We start from the raw sequence: 20,891 nt of genomic DNA, 5'->3' as shown, positions 1-20,891 counted from the left end.
CCTCCCAGCTCCCCCTCCCACTCCCTCCCAGCTCCCCCTCCCACTCCCTCCCAGCCCCCCCCACTCCCTCCCAGCCCCCCCCCACTGCCTCCCAGCCCCCCCCCCCACTCCCTCCCAGCCCCCCCCCCCACTCCCTCCCAACCCCCCCCACTCCCTCCCAGCCCCCCCTACTCCCAGCCCCCCCCCACTCCCTCCCAGCCCCCCCTACTCCCAGCCCCCCCCCACTCCCTCCCAGCCCCCCCCCCACTCCCTCCCAGGCCCCCCCACTCCCTCCCAGCCCCCCCCCATTCCCTCCCAGGCCCCCGCCCACCACCGTGACTTTTGGGACAGCAGTTCCGGGCACGTGACGCAGCCTCGTTGTCGGTGGCGGCTTGTGAATGGCGGGCGGCCATGTTGGTAAAGGGGTTCTCAAGAAGAGGACAGCCGTAGTCAAGTTGTACAATGTTGTGGCTTCTGCTCTTCAACACACACCGGGTGTGTTGAAGTGCAAAAATGTTACTCAGCCGTGTCGGAGGGTGGTGGCGGGTTTAACGACGCATTTATATTCAACTTAAACCCCCCCCCCGCCTTTATTATTGCGAAGGTGACATCAAGCAGGAAAGTTACCTCTCCCCCCCCTCGGGCCCCAAGCTAACGCACGGAGGAGTTTCCCCACTCAACATGGCCGCGGCGGAGCCTACAGCAGCTGTGGTGGCGGTGGCGTTTCGATTTCGCGAGTTCACGCGTAACAGCAGCGGCTCCCTTCCTCACCCCCCATATACCCCCGACGATAGCCCCCGACGATAGCCCTCGACGATAGCTCCGTCCCACCCCACACACACGCGGCGGCGGCGGCGGAGGAGACTGGGGATGGGGGAATAAATAAACACGCAGGCGGTAGAGGTCGGGGTCGATTATCACTATTTTTATTTTGCTCCAAGCGGGGCTCCGCGTTCCCCGTGAACTTGCCGTAACGCGACCTACCGTACGTAGACTCGATTCGTTCATCGTTCGGTGTGGTGGTGGGGTGTGTGGTGGTGGGGTGGTGTGGGGTGGTGGTGGGGTAGACGCTCACGAGTTATTGTGAGCGTCAACATCGACTGAGCCGGCGGCGGCTGAGTGGACAGCGCAGCCTCCTGCCCCAGTCCACGATCTTCCCTGGGACCCATGTCACTCCGCCGTGTCTGTCTCCCAAGTGTCCCCTTGTCTCACCGGTGACTGTCTGTCACCCCGCGTCTCCCAAGTGTGGCCGTGTCGTTGTCTCTTGAGTGGAAAGCTGCGGCGTCTCATCCACGTGGAGCCATGGAGGTGGTGGAGGTGGCCGAGCACCAGAGGCGCTTCGAGGCGGCCGTGCGCGCTGTGAAGAGTCTCCCAAACGACGGTGCGAGGCGCACACCAATTCGTGAAACTCACAAAGCTGCTGTGTGCTGGCAGTACAGCAAGTGGATTCGTGAACCCGACTGTGCAGACCTTTGCGTCTTATTCCCACGCGTGTTGGGATGTCTCCCGAGTTCTCTAGTTTCTTCCCCCACAAAGCAAAGCATTGATGCAGTTGTCAAAAATGTCAATGGAGAACCCTCCTGAAATAGACTTTTTCTGGGTTAACGTGTCATTGTCACTGTGTGGGGTCATGATGATGGGGATCTACATACCTAGCTCCGGTTGGTACATTGCTGTGGTTCAAGGCCCTTATTATGTTCGTGTCTACGCCACTGGAAATGTATGTTATGTTAGGACTTTTACAAAACCTCAGTTTCTCACCAATGTCTCGCTTTTGTGTATAAGTGTTCGTTACTTGCATCGGATGTTAAATGCTGAGACTTGTAAACTTGCAAAGATGGTACTTATAAACCATTGCCAGTTGTATGTAACTCATTGAAGCCGCACATGCCCTTGAAACGGGTCCTTCAGTATTCATCTTCATAGATGTTTGCCTCTTGCATGTGGCAGCATTTCAATTGCTGTGTACTGCATGCAGAATGCATACTATCGCTGGATTATAGCTAAATCCATCGTGATCAGGCCAAAGTGGCTTAGCAGCAGATGTAACCACTCCTGAACTTGCTGGCCGTGTTTGCCTTTCATAGATTTTATGGCAGTTTACTATTATAATCTGAAATTATGCATCTTTATCTTAATACTATTTATGAGATGTCAGATTTTTGTCCAGAAAATATGACATCTAATCTGCATTATTTAGCCAGCCTCAATACAGAATTTTCAGCAAAATGTATGTCGGTCTGTATTTAAAAAAACATGGATTTTGAACATAAACGTGAACTTCTCCTCTGCAGGCTCCTACAAACCATCGCATGAGCTCATGCTGAAGTTTTATGGTTTTTACAAGCAAGCCACCCAAGGACCATGCAAGATAGGTCGCCCCGGTTTTTGGGACCCCGTTGGACGCTACAAGTGGTAGTTTGTCTTTGATCATTATCAGTAACAAATCTGCTCATCGAATTCAGCTGTATAATAAAGTGGTAATCAAGTACAGTAGTAGTATTGTCATGTTAGCTTAAACCTTTATTGTGTTGTATTTGCAAACTCCAATAAAATTTAGGGAGTAAACAATGGTAGGCAATGGGCTGTTGTCACAAAATCGTAACCTGCCAAGTATTTCACTGCATCGTGTGGTCGTTGTGGATTTGAAAATGTCTTTTGCTTTGACAGGGATGCCTGGAACTCCCTTGGTGAAATGTCTAAAGTGGAGGCCATGATAGCATATGTGGATGAGATGAAAAAGGTGGGAGGGCAGGTAAAGTCTAGCACTGCTCAAAACAACCTCATAGCCTTTATACATTACTGGACTGCCGATTGTAATTCTGATGAATAATTCAACTTTGTTTTACTTATTTCATAATTACTAACCAAATACCAAGATATAGAAAAGTAACCTAACTTTTTTGGCACAAAAATCTATTTTTTTTCATCTAACATGAACATAAATTGCATGTTCATCACAAGGCTTGGTTATGATCAGTGCATTGACTTACTGAAAACATGCATGACATTTTGCTTCAACCACCTGGACACACTTCTGTCACTCTCCAACTATAAAATGTGTTTTTTTTGTAGATCCTGGAAAGCATGCCAGTTACGGACAAAGTTGAAGAGCTTCTGCATTTGCTTGGCCCATTTTATGAGGTTGTATGTGACATGCCAAGGCCACCAGGTTTCCCCACATCTCAGGCTGCAGGTATTAAACGCACGTCTTGCATTTTACATTTGACTGCCTGCATTAGACTATTGCTTAACTATTTCAAGGCCACATACGGAGGCATGTATGATATCAGAAACGTTTAAACTAAATACGCTTCCAGTCATCTTTTATAATCGTAATAAAATCAGAATTACACATTCATAACCAGCATATATTCTAATAAATTAGGTACTTATTTAACGCAAAGCTTTGCCCAATACTTTATGTTTTAGAAAAACTGGACAGAATGGCAAAGTCGCTTGAAGGTAAGCATTGATTCATTGTGGTTTCTGAAATTATATTTTCCATTGTGAATAAAACCTTGTGAAATACATAATACAGCAGCAACAAATCTATATATTGTATGTGTCATTCTTGAGCATGAGTGTCACATTTTGTTTCAGAATTAAGTGGGGTATTGACATCCACTCCCAACCACAATGGACAGGCACATTTCCAAGACAGCCAAGATGAAGATGACAGTATTGATGATGGTATTGTGTGAATATGTTTGAAGTGTGTCCTGTACAGTATAGAACTATGTAGGATAATATGAAAGCGGGGAATCACACATTGCTTTACAAATGCTTTTCTTAAAAATGAGCCTGGAGGAAAAAATAAAGCTATAACTGTTAACATTGTTGTCCTTTTAGATGATGGAAAAAATCCGTTACTTCAAGTAAAGTGGCCTGAGAGTGACCAGCATGAAGAAAGAGAGTCTCATGCACTTCATGCAGAATCTGGTGATGCAATTAACTTGAATAACCAAATGATAAATTTAGAACAGTATGAAAATAGTGAAAGAAATAACGGCTTGGACAGTGGACGAGAAAGTGACCTGGGAAGTAGTCCACCAGAAAGTATGACTGGCTCAGAGTCAGAACTGGAGCACATTACACAAATGGAGCATGGAGAGGAAGGCCCAGAACAATCTGGGGAAGACGAGGAGAGGCGCACCCCACAGGAGTCAGATTTTGACCAGAAATATACCTCTAGTGGCAGGACTTCAGGTAAGCAATAGAAAACACTTGAAACTAACTCAATTACATATACAAATAGCAGTTTTTTCATTTTACAGCTGATTTATTGCAGTCTAAATTTAATGCCCGTGTTTTTTGTGTGTAGTTTTGGCAGGCGGTGAGGCCCGTGTGCAGCACCTCACCAGCGACTCTGATAGCGAGGTATTCTGCGACTCGGTTGAACAGATTATGCTGGAGGAGGCATGGGAAAGTGCTGGAGGGACAAGGGGTCTGCTCAAACATTCCGATGCACTCGACCAGCACAACTGCTTGTCGGCCGATCTGGCCATAACCCGGCCTGTTGGCCATGGTGGGGAAGGACTGGGTCCTGGGCAGGGAAAGCCAGGCAATGATAAAACAGGACCCAATGAAGGAGAGAGACGTGGGATAAAACCTGAGAGAGGTTTGTGCTCTGCACTTTAGAACAGCACGAGAAACTATTACATGTTGAAATTGTTCATGTGAACAAACTAGATACTTATGCGATTAACAGGTGGAAGGAGAGCCACTCCAAGAGAAGGTGCCCGAGGACACCACTCAGGAGGGACCGGGGCTGCTGGTGGCGATGGAGAGGATGTGGGAGAAAGCCGAAGGCACCGGACTGATGTCAGCGAGCAAATTGCCGCTACATTGGTGCGGTTACAGCAGGACATGCAGAGTGTCCTGCAGAGGCTGAGCACGTTGGAGGCTTTGGCAGCTACACAGGTGCGTCCCTCAGTTCCGTGCATTAGAACAATGTAATGCTATTGTAGTTGTGTAACATTTTCTAATTGCAAATTAATTGTCCACAGGCCCGATCGGTTGCCTTCTCTCCACAGCATTATGAAATGCATGTTCCTGCAAGATCGGTAGGTGAACAATTTTTTTAAAATTATCAATAATTTCATTACAAATTGTGCACCGAATAGTAATTATATAGTACATATGTGAGAGTACAGTGCATTTGCCCACCATACATCTTTAAGATTGAAAGTTCCTTCTCTCATGGAATGCTGCCTGAATATTTTTTCTTCGACTTTATTAAACACTACTTTTCTTGGCAGAACCATTCTGGGTGGCCATTTGAGATGTCTGCTCCAGCTCTGATATTCTTCATGGTTTGGCCATTTGTAGCACAGTGGCTGGTGCACGTTCTCCGGCGACGCAGGTAACATGGAATCACAAGTCATCCATAACTAATATTATCTGCGTTTGATATCCGATTTGAACAGTTTATATATGTATGTATAACTTATTTCGTGCGTAGCCAACCACACAAAGTGTAGAAGCCATATGAATGATCTATGATGTCCGATTTGAACAGTTTGTATATGCATGTATAACTTATTTCGTACGTAGCCAACCACGCAAAGTGTATAAGCCATATTATGAGTGATCTATTATACCAAGTATGTGCCTTGAAACCTAATTTTAAATGTGTGCTTTATGGAGAAATGTGCACGTGAAAATATTGATTATAAGTAGCACCTAACTGCAGATGTTGTGAACACAACATACATTATTTTTTTATTGAGGGGCTCTAATCTTTTGCAGAAAAATCAAGAAAGCTGGTGCATTCTTATCATTACACTGAATAAGAATAACATGAAGAGAAAAATACTTTGGGCTGTGCCAGTGTTTAACAATAATTTATTGATAAACTTTATTAATTGTGTTTGAAAGATTAATTACAGTATAGATTCATCGGCTATGTGGATTACCTGCTGAACACCTAATCTATACTCTAGTCTGTACCTGTTTTTTTCTGTGAACTAAGTGTTTAAAATGTTGAAAGTGAAATACGACTGAGGGTATCTATATGAGTTATATGTAAAAAATCATTAGAATTTAGCAACTTGGACCTTGAAATATTTAGTAATTAGAAACCACAAATGTGGTATTCCACAATACTTGATTCATCAGAATGTATTCCGAGTCAAGGGGACAGCAAAATTTTATACATCTAAGCCAAACAGAATTTATATATAGACAAAGGTTCACTTGGCCTCTTAAGGGATTGATACAATATTTGGTACAGAACAAAAACAGCAATTTTTATCAATGCTTTAGGCCATGTTAAGAGTAAGTCAATGTGCAAAGGGATTTTTTAAATTAATTTAATATTACAAATTGTAAATTTTTGTCATGCAATTTTAGGAATATAGAATGTGCTGTACTTCACTGGTGGGAGAACCCGATGTGTTGCACATGTAGGACATTGAATTAACTCGGCAATTAGGAGCCAGCAACAATTGGCACAGCCCTAAAATATTTGTGTGTTGTTGAAATTTTTATATTTGCAACCCATTAGAGATATTTCAATATGGAGATACATATATAATCAAGGGAATGAAATACAATTGTGATTTGCGGCACTTAATTTTTTTACTTAACATTTATTGTCGCAGTTAATGACAACAGTTTCAGTGGTAAATGTATTTATAATGAATAACGCTGTTACTTTGAAAATGTTAACACGTTTTAAAATAAGCCTATTGCGATAAACACTTAAGTGTAACAAGGAGCTGGAATTGCCTAACATTTTAAAAAATCTGTATAGTTTGAATTCATGAATTAAACAAAAACAAATGTACCATTTTGTGAAGTCATTCATTTGTGCTCACCCAAACATGACAAATACAAATAAACAACACCTTTGTACACTTACGATGCATTGCTTTAAAGATAACACATGCACAACCCTCAGAAGTAGTTATTTAATATTTTCACCTATCCCATGCCCAATAAGTTAAAGCATTACAGTATTTTCATTGCATTTCTGGAAGTTCAAGTTAGTATTGATGTACTGTGTTGGATATAAACTACTTCGGGAACCTGTTAGTGCGACTCATGCTGGTACGAGGCCTCTGTCAGTCTTGAGGCAATGTATATTGCTTGTAGCATTTGAAAACCTAACTGAAAATGCGTTATACTTAAAAAGTATAAAAGCCAGAAGCAAACTTGTTTATGACAAAACTTAAGGATTTTAAAAGAATATACCTTTATTTACATTTCATGGTAATTAACAACGTTGAAAGTTACTGTTAATGATGAAAAATTACTCTAACCACGAGTTAAATTTGGAATTAATTAACAGAAAAAACTTAGTAAATTTTGTGGTTTGACTGTGAAACTAAAGTGTAGTATGAGAACACCATTACAATAACATGGGGCAAGAAATATTGTCACTCCAAATATTGTTTATGACAAGTCTGCTCAAGCTATGCAGTATCATGAGGTTTAGGCAGTGAACACTTCAAAGGCTAAACTCTGAGACCTGCAAGTGCTGAGCATCATTGCGAGCCTGGAAGTACGTAGTGTCGGTCTCATCGTCCGGCTGTGGCACAAACGGCATGGGTTGCTCCTGCAGGTTTTCCCAGTCCATGCCATTAAACAACACGTGCTGCTTCAAATCTGTGGAAGACAACCTCATAAGCGCTGAAAGCAAAGCATGTACAGCTTATAAACCAACACTGCCAACGTAGTGACACTTGAGCTGCTGCTATTTACCCTTGAAGGTGGCACGCTTGCTGTCGTCCATTGTAAGAAGCCGAGATATCGCATCCTGGGTGTGGCAGGACAGTGTCTCCTCCCCTAATGGCCAGGGAATATCTGTAATGACAGTGAAGGTCATAGTCTTGTAAAATAAAACATCACTGGGCTTTTCCACCACCATCCACAAAAATATATGGAGATGATTTTATAGAATCTTAAGTATAGTTGTGCAGTATACTAATTATTGGTGTTTAATTAATCTTAATTACCAGAGTTTTGGGAAATGATGCAATAAGTTGAGTAATGCATAGCAAGGTTATGGCAGCTCCACTGACTCACCTCTCTTGAGAATGTTCTGAAAGACCAGGTTTGGAGTCTCGTCATTAAAGGGTGGGATTCCCGTCAGAAACTCAAACAGGCACACACCGAGGGACCACCAGTCGACGTTTGGGCCTACGCAAATGTGTACAACTACTGTATCAATGCACACGCTTTGCTTTTATAATATTCAATGACTTTAAGGTACAAAGTGGCAGAGCATGTGACTAAAATATTTCAATGGCATTTAACACCAACTTATGTGCTACAGAGTAATGTGCAGTGTGTGTGTGTGCACGGTACCATGAGGCTTTCCCAGCAGTAACTCTGGTGCCAGGTAGTCGGGGGTACCCAAGATGTGCAAGGCCGCAGCTGGGGTCTGCCCTCTGCGCACACTCTTTGGTGTTCTATACGGAGTCTGCACTTTTCGGCACGGAGTCTACACAACCAGCGCATCCGGACACTGAACATACTACACACATCTCCACTGGTGCACACAGTTGAAATGCATCATATTTACATGTGTATCCTCCCAAGAACAAAATTCTGCTAAACTTACCGTAAAGGAGGTAGGCTTTTGAGTGGGGGTAAAGTAGTGATGCATGCTACTGGAATGAAGTGGAGACTCCATCAACACGTCCATGGATGCACTAATGATCTTCCTGCCAGCAGGACTTGCTCCAAGACTCTGCATGCTGTCCCCTAAACATTCCTGGCTTTTGAACACCACAACATTCTTTTTTCTCTGTATAAGATGCTTTGTCCCAAAACAGTCATGCTTAGGACAATGCTGTTGTTGGAATTGACTTGAAGGCTCCTTGAAGCATGCAGCATCTGGTATTGGAAGGATATCAATATTGTTGCAGCACTGTGTGGGTTCTAAGTCATTTTGCTGTGGACTAATATGTTCTTTTGTGGAATCGGTGGAGTTGTCTTTAAGCTTGCAGTCCTCAAATGAGAGGTCCTTTAAGCTCTTATCCAGGTCTGATAGGCTCCTCTCCATGTGAGAGCAGTCATTACCAGAGGAATTAAAAGAACTACTGAAGCTTCTCTTCAGATCCTTTTCAACAGGGTCCACACAAATACTGTCGTGTGTCTTTTTTTCAAGGTGTCCAAGCAGATTTTTTGCAACAGATGGAGTACTGCTTTTGCAAACTATAGCCTCTATCTGCCAATAATTTTTGGTTTTTAAAAGGTCCTTGGATCCACTTATCGGTGCCGAAACATTTACGTCATTTTCAGCTTCTGTGCTAGGTAAAGTATGGTAGGTATCAACGTTACAGTCGGAGCCTTTATCTGGCTTTTGATTTCCTTGGATGCAAATTGTATTCACAAATGTAGTCAAGCCTGTATGGCAGTTCTTTTTGACATTGGAAATCTTTGCTGCCCTCTCATACTGTTGAATTCCGTAACGTCCAATGTGTTTTTTTAATATTACCGGGCTTTGCTCTAATTCTTCAAATCTCCTCTTTACTCTCCCTTGTGATGGGTGTCCAAAATTGCCATCATATTCGCATCCCAACATTTCTTGTTTCATTTGTCTTTTTACCATAAAAGTACCATCCTGTTGATTACATAAATCCACCATATTTTGAACCACTACATTCTCTTTATTCTCGTTCAAAACTGATGGGATGCCGTCTTCTTGTACACAACTAATTTCACTTGCATTGTTCATAAAACGGCTAGCCACTTCAGGACTACATCTTTTCCAGATACCCTCATCTGAGAAATCATTGAATTCTGGACTAGAGACAGCAGGCTTCTCTGTGACCAGTGGTTCATCCAGGATACTTGTCCATGTGGAATGAACCCCTACATGAGACTTGTCAGAATCTACATTATTTGTAGCAAAACCTGAACTCTTTGAAGCAATGTGCGGCATCTCCAGCATTGTAGCTAAAGTTGTGATCTTTGAAGAGTTCAAAGAAATAACTTTCCCTTTATCTTGGCTGCTTGTACCACCAATTATTGGAACCTGGTGAGCAACAATTATATACACATCAATTAGACTTAGGAAAACAATCATTAAGTACAATAATTAACTGCATATAAAAACTGAATACATCCTACCTTATCGACGATTTGTGTATCTGCATTTTGTGTCACTCTGTCAGTCTGCAGCACCGAGCCGGTGTGGGGAGACCCACGGGAGCCACAGCTGCTTGGGGAGCTGTGTGACTTGAGCAGGCGCGGTGTCAAAGACACCACGGGGGCCGGAGAGCTGTGCATAGCACCTCCACCTGCTGAGAAAATACATTTCAGGACCTATTACTCTGACATTGCTGAATGCAGAAATAAGACTTCAACAAAGCATGATATATAATTCCATTGTACATTCAGATATGGAAGATAAATATTTGAATCCCTTGATAAGTGTAATTAGGAAGCTTATCTCAAAAATACAACTTACCAAGTGCTGAGAGCCTTTTGTTTAACTTTCTTTTCAATGCATGGGAGGATTTGACGAAGATATCATCTTTTGGATCCAAGAACCTGACGTTTTCATTTATTGGCCCTCCTGCATGTGACGTCAAGCTCATGTCTATGTCAGTTTCTCTCTGTGTTGTCGTAGTTGAATCAAGCTCTCCAACGCTCCGCGACACCATGAGGCTAGATCCCGCAACGGAACTGAGTGTACAATGTATTTTGTGCATCCCTGGCTCCAAAGTAGAGGAGATGCTACCACACATTGTGTTTTCACGCTGCATACTCTCATAGCACACATTTTCTGGCGAAGACATCGGATTGAAGCCGGACTTCTCAGCAGATTTCTGAAATAAACAGAGCACAAAATAAGTTTATGTGCAGTCTGTAATCTGTCTCCTGTTTGGTCGATTAATATATTTCAGACATTTAGATGTTTCTCATTATTTACAGGAAAAAAAATCAGTTTCAAACCTCTTTATGATATGCAGATGTGTGTGTAACTTACAAAGGCAAAGGATGTGACAAGGGAGAGTATCTGGCCAGGAGTTCGAGAGATACTCATTTTAGAGTTATTAATAGAAGGTGTGTACATGATGTCAGCCATGTTGATCTCTGAAAAATATAAAAGCCAATAAAGATTGATGCAATTAAGTAATGACAACAATATAAAACACAAGAGCACCAATTTGTACAATACTTAGTAATGCACATATTAGTCAAAATATGATTTGGAGCTTTCGTGACTGCAGGAATTACTTTTTGGTTCTTTCGGTAAAGTCACGTAGAAAGAAAATAAATTAAATAATAGAATACGACGTTTCAATTGCAACATAAGCAATCGTCATCAGGTACGAATGAATAAGAACAGGACCCTGCGGGGTGGGCTGGTAGGAATAATACTTAGTACCGGTACAGGGATTTCGACCGGGTATAGAGGAGTTAAAGAAAAAATTACTGTATTCTAGTGTAACGTTAATTAAAAGTGTTTGTTTTGACAAGAAACGCTGTGAGATTTAAAGACTCGTAGTCTGTCATATCTAAACGAGGCCTCCTGTAGTAGGCCTCGCGAAGCCTTCTGCACTAGGCCTCGCGAAGCCTTCTCTGCAGTAGACCTCGCGAAGCCTTTTCTGCAGTAGGCCTCGCGAAGCCTTCCCTGCAGTAGGCCTCGCGAAGCCTTCCCTGCAGTAGGCCTCGCGAAGCCTTCTCTGCAGTAGGCCTCGCAAAGCCTTCTCTGCAGTAGACCTAGCGAAGCCTTCTGCACTAGGCCTCATGAAGCCTTCTCTGCAGTAGGCCTCGCGAAGCCTGCCGCACTAGGCCTCGCGAAGCCTGCTGCACTAGGCCTCGCGAAGCCTTCTGCACTAGGCCTCGCGAAGCCTTCTCTGCAGTAGGCCTCGCGAAGCCTTCCCTGCAGTAGGCCTCGCGAAGCCTTCTCTTCAGTAGGCCTCGCGATGCCTTTTCTGCAGTAAGCCTCGCAAAGCCTTCTCTGCAGTAGACCTAGCGAAGCCTTCTGCACTAGGCCTCGCGAAGCCTTCTCTTCAGTAGGCCTCGCGATGCCTTTTCTGCAGTAAGCCTCGCAAAGCCTTCTCTGCAGTAGACCTAGCGAAGCCTTCTGCACTAGGCCTCGCGAAGCCTTCTCTGCAGTAGACCTCGCGAAGCCTTTTCTGCAGTAGGCCTCGCGAAGCCTTCCCTGCAGTAGGCCTCGCGAAGCCTTCTCTGCAGTAGGCCTCGCGATGCCTTTTCTGCAGTAAGCCTCGCAAAGCCTTCTCTGCAGTAGACCTAGCGAAGCCTTCTGCACTAGGCCTCGCGAAGCCTTCTCTGCAGTAGACCTCGCGAAGCCTTTTCTGCAGTAGGCCTCGCGAAGCCTTCCCTGCAGTAGGCCTCGCGAAGCCTTCTCTGCAGTAGGCCTCGCGATGACTTTTCTGCAGTAGGCCTTGCAAATAAGGCGATTAAATATATCTCGTGTCTGTGTTAATATAAATGTATCTTGTCTCTGTGTTAAAAAAACGTGTTGCGTTTCAGTAAAGTAAATTTGAAGCGAAGTTTAAAGTTTCGCCGTGAGGCGCCGGCCATCTTGTTTAGTTCACAGATCGCAGGGGGAGCGGGCGGCCATCTTGTCGGACAGACGGACGGACACATTAATCTATTGGTGGTCTGGTCCACTTCGTTCCTACCAGTAAAAAACAAACCTAGTAAACTTAGAAATATGAGCAATACAACACAGAGAGTCGGCTAACATAACAGTCAACACCCTACCTGGTTGATTAACGTTCTTCCAAATAGTGCCGTGTCTGTGTTTTGTCTCTCTCTAAAATGTAGCAATATTTGGAAGAACGTTAATCAACCAGGTAGGGTGTTGACTGTTATGTTAGCCGACTCTCTGTGTTGTATTGCATCATATTTTTAAGTTTACTAGGTTTGTGCTCACTTATTCGTACCTGATGATGATTGCTTGTGTTGCAATCGAAACGTTGTATTCTATTATTTAATTTATTTTCTTTCTACGTGACTTTACCAAAAGAACCAAAAACTAGCACATATTAGTTGTGAAGTACTGTACTTTCCGAAACGCTTTGCCGTGTTTCTGAATACTGTAGTCAAAAGAGTGACAATCCATTGCTCATACCTCGGTTTAAGGAGACCCTAGACAGACCGAAATCTGTGAGTTTTATGTGTCCTGTATCAGAGATGAGCATATTATCTGGCTTCAAGTCCCTGTGAAACACAAAGGCATAGGTAAATTAAGACTCTCATTGATCGCATTTGCATATATTTTTTATATACTTTATTTTAAGGAAGTGAATACTATCCCCACAGAAACAGGGAAAATAATCCGTAGTCCCTGGCACTCCTCTCCCCCGCAGCATGTTTTTGTATCCAATCACAGACCTTCACACATACCTTTGAATTTCATCCAGTGACCTTCCTGCCCTTTTTACTTGGGAGATTTTTTTTTATATATCCAATTACTGCTTACCACTTCAGTAGTGCCCAAAACTGCTTTCCTTCACCCCACATCTTCAGGGTCAGAAGTACATAAGATTGTTATCCTTACCCTGCATCTGCAGGGACAGCAGTTATTAATGTCTAAGACTAGTTTTCAGAATAATCTTAAATGATTGTTTAACTTCAGGGGAGACAATGAGGCAACATGTACTACAGAGACATTTACAAGCATTGCATAATTACGTAAGATGTTTTTAAAATCAAAGTACACTTAAAATAAACCAATAATATACCAGATTATTTTATACATATTTAGTGGGTTCAACTGAGTAGCAGACGTACTTCTTGGAGGCAACACATATTTATTAATACCAACACATACCACAAGGGGGTTACTGCCCCTTTACCAGATAACCTATGGTGGTGGACCACCAGGCTAACTACGCTAGTTACTGGGAGTAGCTACAATGGACAGGACCCTAGCTGGGGTCCTCATCCACGTGTTGGCGACTTCTTCTTGGACGTAGAACGTAAATCGTAGATATTCAGATGACGGCAGCAACGCTGAACCCCGGTCCCTGTGCGGACCCCGGTTTATATGCTGCTGGGTCGTGGCTGGCCTCCCCCTTGGCCACCACCACCTTAGAGAAACCTCTTATCGTTTATCGACCCTTCCCGTAGGATCTCACCCTGACACGTGACCACCCCCAAGTCCGCCACCTGGGGCCCTTGTGTAGATCTTACGGGTCACCTGCCAGGGTCAATCAGAGTGCCATGGCCCAGGGTATCCTTATCCCATGGCTGACACTCCCACACTCCCTCCTGTAGGAATGAGCACTACACGCCACGTGTGGTGCCACTGTGCTATCCCAGCGCTCATAGTCCCCCCTAGGGCTGGTACTACACCCACCTACGGGGTGTCCGCAATGACAATGCATCGCACGCCGTGCCTCGCTAGAGCCGGCATTACATAGCGACATACACGATGTCGCTATATACGTGATATCCGCGATGTGAGTACGTCGCACGCCGTGCCCCTCTAGGGCCGGCACCATACAGTGACATCCGCAATGTCACTACTCATACAAGTACGTTCCATGAGTACAGAAAACAGTGTTGAAATGTTCCTGCCGTAAAGAGGAACGTTAGGTTTAGGGCTTGGAGAAGTGCAGCGCTTTTGCACCAGCAGTGTGTGCCGCCCACCGATGTACGATGCCGTGGCGATGTAGGTAGTCAAGAGCCAGTGCCACCTCGGCGATGTACTTCCCAGCCATGTCCTCATCAAAGTAGCCGTAAATGTGCAGCAGTGACTTCACATCGCCGCCAATGAGGTACTCCATCACCTTAACGCATAACCAATTTCACCCTTGTCATTATTCCTCCAAAGACAACGCAAACATGCATTGTTTCATCTGATAAGGTATAAAAGTGTCATAATTCATTCTGAAATAACCTCTCTCATACTGATAAAGACTGCAATCGATTTAACAAATGCATGATTCACAATGTGGTTACAATAACGTATACCAAAAAAGCAACTACAATAAATAACAAATGTTCATTCACCAGATAGATATTGTTGGCAGACTGTAGAGAGTAGAACAAGTGTACGATGAAGGGGCTCTTGCTGAGAGCCAGGGCATCCCTCTCGGCCTGCACCTGGAGCACCATGTTCTTGTTGACCATGTCCACCTTCTTCATCACCTGTAGAATGCACTGGAATTGGTTACACGAGCAGTGCCAACGAGCTCTGAAGTATAAGAGGTTTTTTTTGGGTTAGATCGCGTAAATAAATGTGTCGTTAAAACCCACCACCACCCAACACAACTAGTAAGGGTTGTCACGTAAACAGAACATGCCAATTCGTCACTAGTACAGCATACCGGTATGTTGGAGAGCCAAGCCACAACATTTACAATCTAAGTACGACGTTTCGACAGTAATTACAACTAGCTTCATCAGGCGACAGCCAGATTTGTGGAGAAGTCCACCTCTTTCGTTCCTTATATAGAGGCGTAGATGTGTTGACCACGCTTCTGCGCTCTTGCACAATGTGGGGGGGGGATTACTGAGGTAACGTACATTATGCAAGTGCATTATGCGAGCCCTCTGAACTTATCCTTCCCGTCTATTGTGTTTATTAAAATAGCCGTACCAACGGTCATCCCTATTGAAGTACGCTGCCCTTTGTAGGCATGCATTTAAATAATGTATTATTTGATGATTCTCTTCCACGCAGCACTAAGGTGGTAGCTATCCGAACGGTTAAAGTTATTTTGATTTCTTTCAATATCGATAGATTCATTAATTAGTCTTGGCCAGTAGCAGCTAGTTTTGCACACAACTTCAACATTATCAAAATAAATTTAGTGTCCTTGTTGGCAAGCGTGTTCTGCTACTGCTGACAGTTGTATTTGGAAGAATTTCATATTTCTCTGATGTTAAGTCTCGTGCTGATCATTCGTCCTGTTAACCCAACATAACATTTACCACACGTGCAGTTAATCCTGTACACACCTTCTGTTGATGGTAGATTATTTAAATGCATGCCTACAAAGGGCAGCGTACTTAAATAGGGATTACCGTTGGTAGGGCTATTTTAATAAACACAATACACAGGAAAGACAAGTTCAAAGGGCTCGCATAATGCACATGCATAATGCACATGCATAATGTACGTTACCTCAGTAATCCTCCCCCCCCCCACATTGTGCAAGAGCGCAGAAGCGTGGTCAACACATCGACGCCTTGATATAAGGAACGAAACAGGTGGACTTCTCCACAAATCTGGCTGTCGCCGGATGAAGCTAGTTGTAATTACTGGCGAAACGTCATACTCAGTTTGTAAATGTTGTGGCTTGGCTCTCCAACACACCGGTGTACTGTACTAGTGACGAATTGGCATGTTATATTTACGTGACAACCCTTACTAGTTGGCTGTCGGGTGGTGGGTTTAAACGACACATTTATATATTTACGCAGTCGCCCTCCAACAACGGAGGGCGGAGGAGCGACGCTCACAACAACGAGCGGAGCGCCGGGTGGCTAAAGCACAGCGAGTTGGCATAGTAGGGGGCACAGGTGGTGCATCAGCCAGTCATCTCGGTCATCTTAGTCGACCCGTGGCACCTGGGTCTGCCCCGTGACCTCCTGTCAGCGGGCGTTCGACGCTTAACGTGGCCTCAAGGTGCACCTAGCATGGCACAAGCGTCATGGCGCCATGTCACCACCACTTGTTGTTGTGATTCTCTGTGACTGTGGTTTGTGTGACAGTCTGTATGAATAAGTGTGCCTGCATGTATGCATGTGACAATCTGTATATGTCGACTCGGTCTTAATTGAGTACCTGGTGCGATGAAGAGACAGGCAACCGGGCTTAGTGTTGGCCATCTACCCACCCACCACGTGTGCCGTGCCGGCAATCATAGGGATACCCGCTACTAACACTTACAACCCCAACAACAATCTGTTTAAGGGCTGTGGAGGTGATCTTTGTTATCATTGACAGTCTGTGCACGCCGGTGTGCGTTCGGGAGTCACTCACCTTGATCGCGTAGAGGTGCCCCGTGCTCTCTCTGCGAGCCAGGTAGACCTTGCCGAAGGCTCCACGGCTGATGGGCTTCAGGGTGCGGAAATCCGCGATGCTCGGTGGCCCTGGCACCGACAGCAACACGGAGCCCGACTCGGTCCCCTGCTGGCCCGGCGGCCGCGTGCCGTCGAGGGCCTCCATCACGGTCACTGCCAAGCGTGGGGGTCGGTACCTGGGGGCTTCAAGCGTCAGAAACAGGAACACATATTATTTTATTTCTATTATTATCAATATTATTTATTTATATTATTTATTTCTTATATTCAGGCTTATTATTTATTTATATTATTGATTTCTATTATTACTTCTATTATTTTTTATATTTAGTTATATGATTAGTTTCCATTATTTGTATTTTTATTATTATTTCTATTATCTCCAGTGTCTTTATTATTTATATTACTAGTTTCTATTATTTTTTTATTTCTATTGTTGACATTTTTATTTTATTATTTCTATGATTTTTTTTATAATTATTTTTATTATTTATTTTTCCCTACGTGACTTTACCGAAAAAACCTAAGAGTATGAATCCTTGCAGTCACACGAAAGCTTCAAATCTAGAAGAAAAAATAAACCCCCTGGGGTTCGCGTGTTTCTTCCGTCTGTGTCACCACGTCCCAGATCCTGTTTCTCATGGCTCCGTCTCTTTGTGGATCTGTTCCCGAGTCTCTTTATTATCCAATTATTCTCCCCCCCCGTATCTCGACTTCTTTCCCCTACCATTCTCTCGTGTTTGACCCCCCCTAAATCGTGTGTTCTACGACTCCTTGTCCGTCGATTGTCTCCAAATGTGTCCCCTTGTGTTTATCTCTTGTCTCTCAGTATTGTCTCATCTCCTGCCTCTGCTGCCTATCTCTATTTTGTCTTCTCTCTGGATCAGTCTCTGTCCCCTTTCACTGTCGCTGTTGTCCCATTTTCTATCCGATACTTTTTGATTTGTTCACATTTATTGTCTCACCGTCTCCTTGCTCCCTCCGTCTTAGTATTCGTCCACCTGTCTTTATCTCACTTGTCCCCCTTCCTCATATCTCAGTGTCTGTCCCTTGTTCTCGTCTCAGTTTACCGCTACATGTCTCAGTCTCTCGTTATCTCTGTCTCTCTGTCCCTGTGTATGTCTCAGTCTGTCTCTGTCCCTGTGTATGTCTCAGTCTGTCGTTGTCTCTGTGTATGTCTCTCGCTGTCTCTGTCTCTCGCTGTCTCTGTCCCTGTGTATGTCTCAGTCTGTCGTTGTCCCTGTGTATGTCTCAGTCTGTCTCTGTCTCAGTCTGTCTCTGTCCCTGTGTATGTCTCTGTCTGTCTCTGTCCCTGTGTATGTCTCAGTCTGTCTCTGTCCCTGTGTATGTCTCAGTCTGTCTCTGTCCCTGTGTATGTCTCAGTCTGTCTCTGTGTATGTCTCAGTCTGTCTCTGTCTCAGTCTGTCTCTGTCCTTGTGTATGTCTCAGTCTGTCTCTGTCCCTGTGTATGTCTCAGTCTGTCTCTGTGTATGTCTCTGTCTGTCGTTGTCTGTGTGTATGTCTCTCGCTGTCTCTGTCCCTGTGTATGTCTCAGTCTGTCTCTGTCCCTGTGTATGTCTCAGTCTGTCTCTGTGTATGTCTCTGTCTGTCTGTGTATGTCTCTGTCTGTCTCTGTGTATGTCTGTCGTTGTCTCTGTGTATGTCTCAGTCTGTCTCTGTCCCTGTGTATGTCTCAGTCTGTCGTTGTCTCTGTGTATGTCTCTCGCTGTCTCTGTCTCTCGTGGTCTGTTCCTGTCTCAATATCTCGTTGTCCCTGTCTCTCGGTCTCTGTCCCTGTGTATGTCTCAGTCTCTCGGTGTCTCTGTCCCTGTGTATGTCTCTCGCTGTCTCAGTCTCTCTGTGTCTCTGTCCCTGTCTCTCGCTGTCTCTGTCCCTGTCTCTCGCTGTCTCAGTCTCTCGTAGTCCCTGTCTCTGTGTCTCAGTCTCCCGCTGTCTCAGTCTCTCGTTATCTCAGTCTATCGGTGTCTCTGTCTCAGTCTCTCGTAGTCCCTGTGTCTCTGTCCCTGTGTATGTCTCAGTCTCTCGCTGTCTCAGTATCGCGGTGTCTCTGTCGCTGTCCCCACTCTCCCCGCTCTCATTTTGAAATGCGCCAGTGAGGTCCTTCAGTGAGGACCCCTAACCGAAAGGCGTCCTCGCTGCCTGATTTGTTTCACAGTGCGCGTCACCGCGTGATTGTAATGATATTGGAAGAGAAGAGCGCTTGTAAGTTAATAACTGTCCAAGATTTAATTTTAGTCGTATTTTAAATGTATTTAAAATAAAATAAAACTCTTACTGCTATATAATGAAACGGGATTGCAGCGCGGAGCATGTATTTGAAATCAGGCGAGCGCTGCGGTCACTCGAACGATGTTAACGTCTAACAGCTGTTAAAAGGTTTTTCCCCTTTTTTCTGGCAACAAAACAGGTGTTAAGTTGTTAAAACACCAAACTGAAACCTTTTACAAGGAATGTCTGCATTCACCACAATGCATGTGGTCAGAATGCAAACAAAAAATACTCTGATAATATATGCATTGTCCTTGTTGCCAGAAAAAAGGGGAAAAACCTATTACATTTTGGTACTGGCAAAAGAGGGCCCATGATGTCAAACAGCTGATTTAGCGTGACGTCACGAAAGGCGCCACTTCAACAACAACAAATACACAAATTATTTGGGTCTTTCGGTAAAGTCACCTAGATATTTTGACTTAAAACTTTCGTGACTGCAGGAATGAATATTCTTGGTTTTTCCGGTAAAGTCACAAATAGAAAACAATTTTTTAAAATGAGAATAAGTTTTTCCCCTTTTTTCTGGCAACAAAAACATGTGTTAAGTTAAAACACCAAACTGAAACCTTTTACAAGGAATCATGTCTGCATTAACCACAATACTTGTGGTCAGAATGCAAAAAAAAATACTCTGATAATATATGCATTGTCTTTGAAACTGATTGGTCCACACCAGAGACAGCTTTCTTTTGAGCCTCGTCACAAACGGTGTTAGACCAGAGGACGCCTTTTGGCATCCTCTGGTCTAACACAATGCATATAGGAGGCGCTGGTCACCCCGTGGAGCCCTTATAAAACTCAACAATTAACCTACTCACGCCGGCTTGTGCCCGCCCTCACAGTCAGGCATATTTGCGGAATACACCACGCCGCCGTTGAACCTGGCCATTGACCGAGCAACCAAACGTTCCTACCAGCTCCCTCCGTAGGAATGTGTTTACAGCAAGGGTGGCACCGTCGGGTTTTTTACAATCGGGTTTAATTGTCTTTTTATATTAAACCCGATCATCTGAGATTGGGAGAAATCCGGTTTAATTGGTTCTAATTGCAGAACCGCACTTCACCAACTTCTCAACGATGGGCTTCATCCATTCCAAGCTAAGGAACTCACTGGCGCCCACGCTTATGGAGAAGAAGCTCGTGTTCATCAAGACCAACCTGCCCGCCGCATTCTACGACTACCCCGTGTCCGACGGCCCCCCGAGTACGATAGCAGCACCGACGAGGAAGCGGCCTAAGCCTTGGATCAGAGTTTCGTATTCATTAAACCAGGTTTTAATTCCCCGAAATCGGGTTTAATTGTATTAAAGAAAAAACCCGATGCCTGCCGCTGGAAAAATCGGGTGTTTTCCACCCATGGTTTACAGACCTCTCAAAAGAATTCCGTTCATCTCCCTCCGGCACCGTGGTTACACACACGCCACAAGGGCTATCACGTGTTGCCGCTGTATTTCAAGCGTTCTGTAACATGGAAGAATTGCAGGGAGTCATTCACGTGCCACATTGCTTTCTGATTACTGGATATGTTGATGTGCTTTCCAGATGCCCGATTGGATCTGACCCAGGTTTTTCTTGAATAGGATACTTTTATCTATGTATGTTGAACTTATTTTGCACCGTACGTAGCCAACCGTGTTAATCGGAGGTTTGCA

The 20,891-nt window shown here is 44.3% G+C and overlaps 2 protein-coding genes across 8 annotated transcripts; one reads left to right on the top strand and one right to left on the bottom strand.

Moving 5' to 3' along the window:
* The first annotated feature begins 407 nt into the window (after nt 1-407).
* Nucleotides 408-6,769, top strand: LOC144718073 (acyl-CoA-binding domain-containing protein 5-like). Of its 5 annotated transcripts, none has more exons than XM_078593885.1 (12): nt 412-1,360; nt 2,274-2,394; nt 2,650-2,722; nt 3,055-3,175; nt 3,412-3,444; nt 3,583-3,672; nt 3,832-4,188; nt 4,304-4,600; nt 4,691-4,902; nt 4,989-5,045; nt 5,241-5,344; nt 5,731-6,769. In XM_078593885.1, exons 1-12 carry the CDS (start codon nt 1,282-1,284, stop codon nt 5,768-5,770), a joined length of 1,584 nt encoding a protein of 527 aa, XP_078450011.1. In that variant the 5' UTR covers nt 412-1,281; the 3' UTR covers nt 5,771-6,769. The 5 variants fall into 5 exon arrangements, with proteins under 5 accessions (XP_078450013.1, XP_078450012.1, XP_078450011.1 ...); XM_078593884.1 differs by having other exon boundaries at nt 2,650-2,734; XM_078593887.1 differs by lacking the exon at nt 3,583-3,672 and having other exon boundaries at nt 408-1,360.
* MASTL (microtubule associated serine/threonine kinase like) lies at nt 6,553-19,079 on the bottom strand. Of its 3 annotated transcripts, none has more exons than XM_078593741.1 (13): nt 17,913-19,079; nt 16,907-17,130; nt 14,929-15,066; nt 14,566-14,705; nt 13,043-13,131; nt 10,925-11,031; nt 10,403-10,763; nt 10,063-10,235; nt 8,549-9,967; nt 8,293-8,428; nt 8,011-8,124; nt 7,687-7,788; nt 6,553-7,590 (listed from the first exon to the last, which is right to left on the bottom strand). In XM_078593741.1, exons 2-13 carry the CDS (start codon nt 17,090-17,092, stop codon nt 7,433-7,435), a joined length of 3,123 nt encoding a protein of 1,040 aa, XP_078449867.1. In that variant the 5' UTR covers nt 17,093-17,130; nt 17,913-19,079; the 3' UTR covers nt 6,553-7,432. The 3 variants fall into 3 exon arrangements, with proteins under 3 accessions (XP_078449867.1, XP_078449875.1, XP_078449884.1); XM_078593749.1 differs by lacking the exon at nt 17,913-19,079 and adding an exon at nt 17,462-17,900; XM_078593758.1 differs by lacking the exons at nt 14,566-14,705; nt 17,913-19,079 and having other exon boundaries at nt 16,907-17,040.
* Between the last annotated feature and the right edge of the window lie 1,812 nt (nt 19,080-20,891).

The sequence above is a fragment of the Lampetra planeri genome, chromosome 1 (assembly GCF_965212315.1).
Source record: "Lampetra planeri chromosome 1, kcLamPlan1.2.h2, whole genome shotgun sequence".
NCBI classification, from domain to species: domain Eukaryota; kingdom Metazoa; phylum Chordata; class Hyperoartia; order Petromyzontiformes; family Petromyzontidae; genus Lampetra; species Lampetra planeri.
This window is presented reverse-complemented; position numbering and strand designations above follow the sequence as displayed.

Excerpts from the sequence above, each read along its gene's own strand:
- MASTL (XM_078593741.1), bottom strand. The coding sequence starts at position 17,092 with ATGGAGGCCCTCGACGGCACGCGGCCGCCGGGCCAGCAGGGGACCGAG. Across the intron at positions 7,789-8,010 it reads TCAGAACATTCTCAAGAGAG|ATATTCCCTGGCCATTAGGG; the intron begins GTGAGTCAGTGG and ends CTGTCATTACAG. Across the intron at positions 7,591-7,686 it reads CAAGCGTGCCACCTTCAAGG|ATTTGAAGCAGCACGTGTTG; the intron begins GTAAATAGCAGC and ends TGTCTTCCACAG.
- LOC144718073 (XM_078593884.1), top strand. The coding sequence starts at position 1,282 with ATGGAGGTGGTGGAGGTGGCCGAGCACCAGAGGCGCTTCGAGGCGGCC. Across the intron at positions 2,395-2,649 it reads CCCGTTGGACGCTACAAGTG|GGATGCCTGGAACTCCCTTG; the intron begins GTAGTTTGTCTT and ends TTGCTTTGACAG. Across the intron at positions 3,673-3,831 it reads AGATGACAGTATTGATGATG|ATGATGGAAAAAATCCGTTA; the intron begins GTATTGTGTGAA and ends TTGTCCTTTTAG.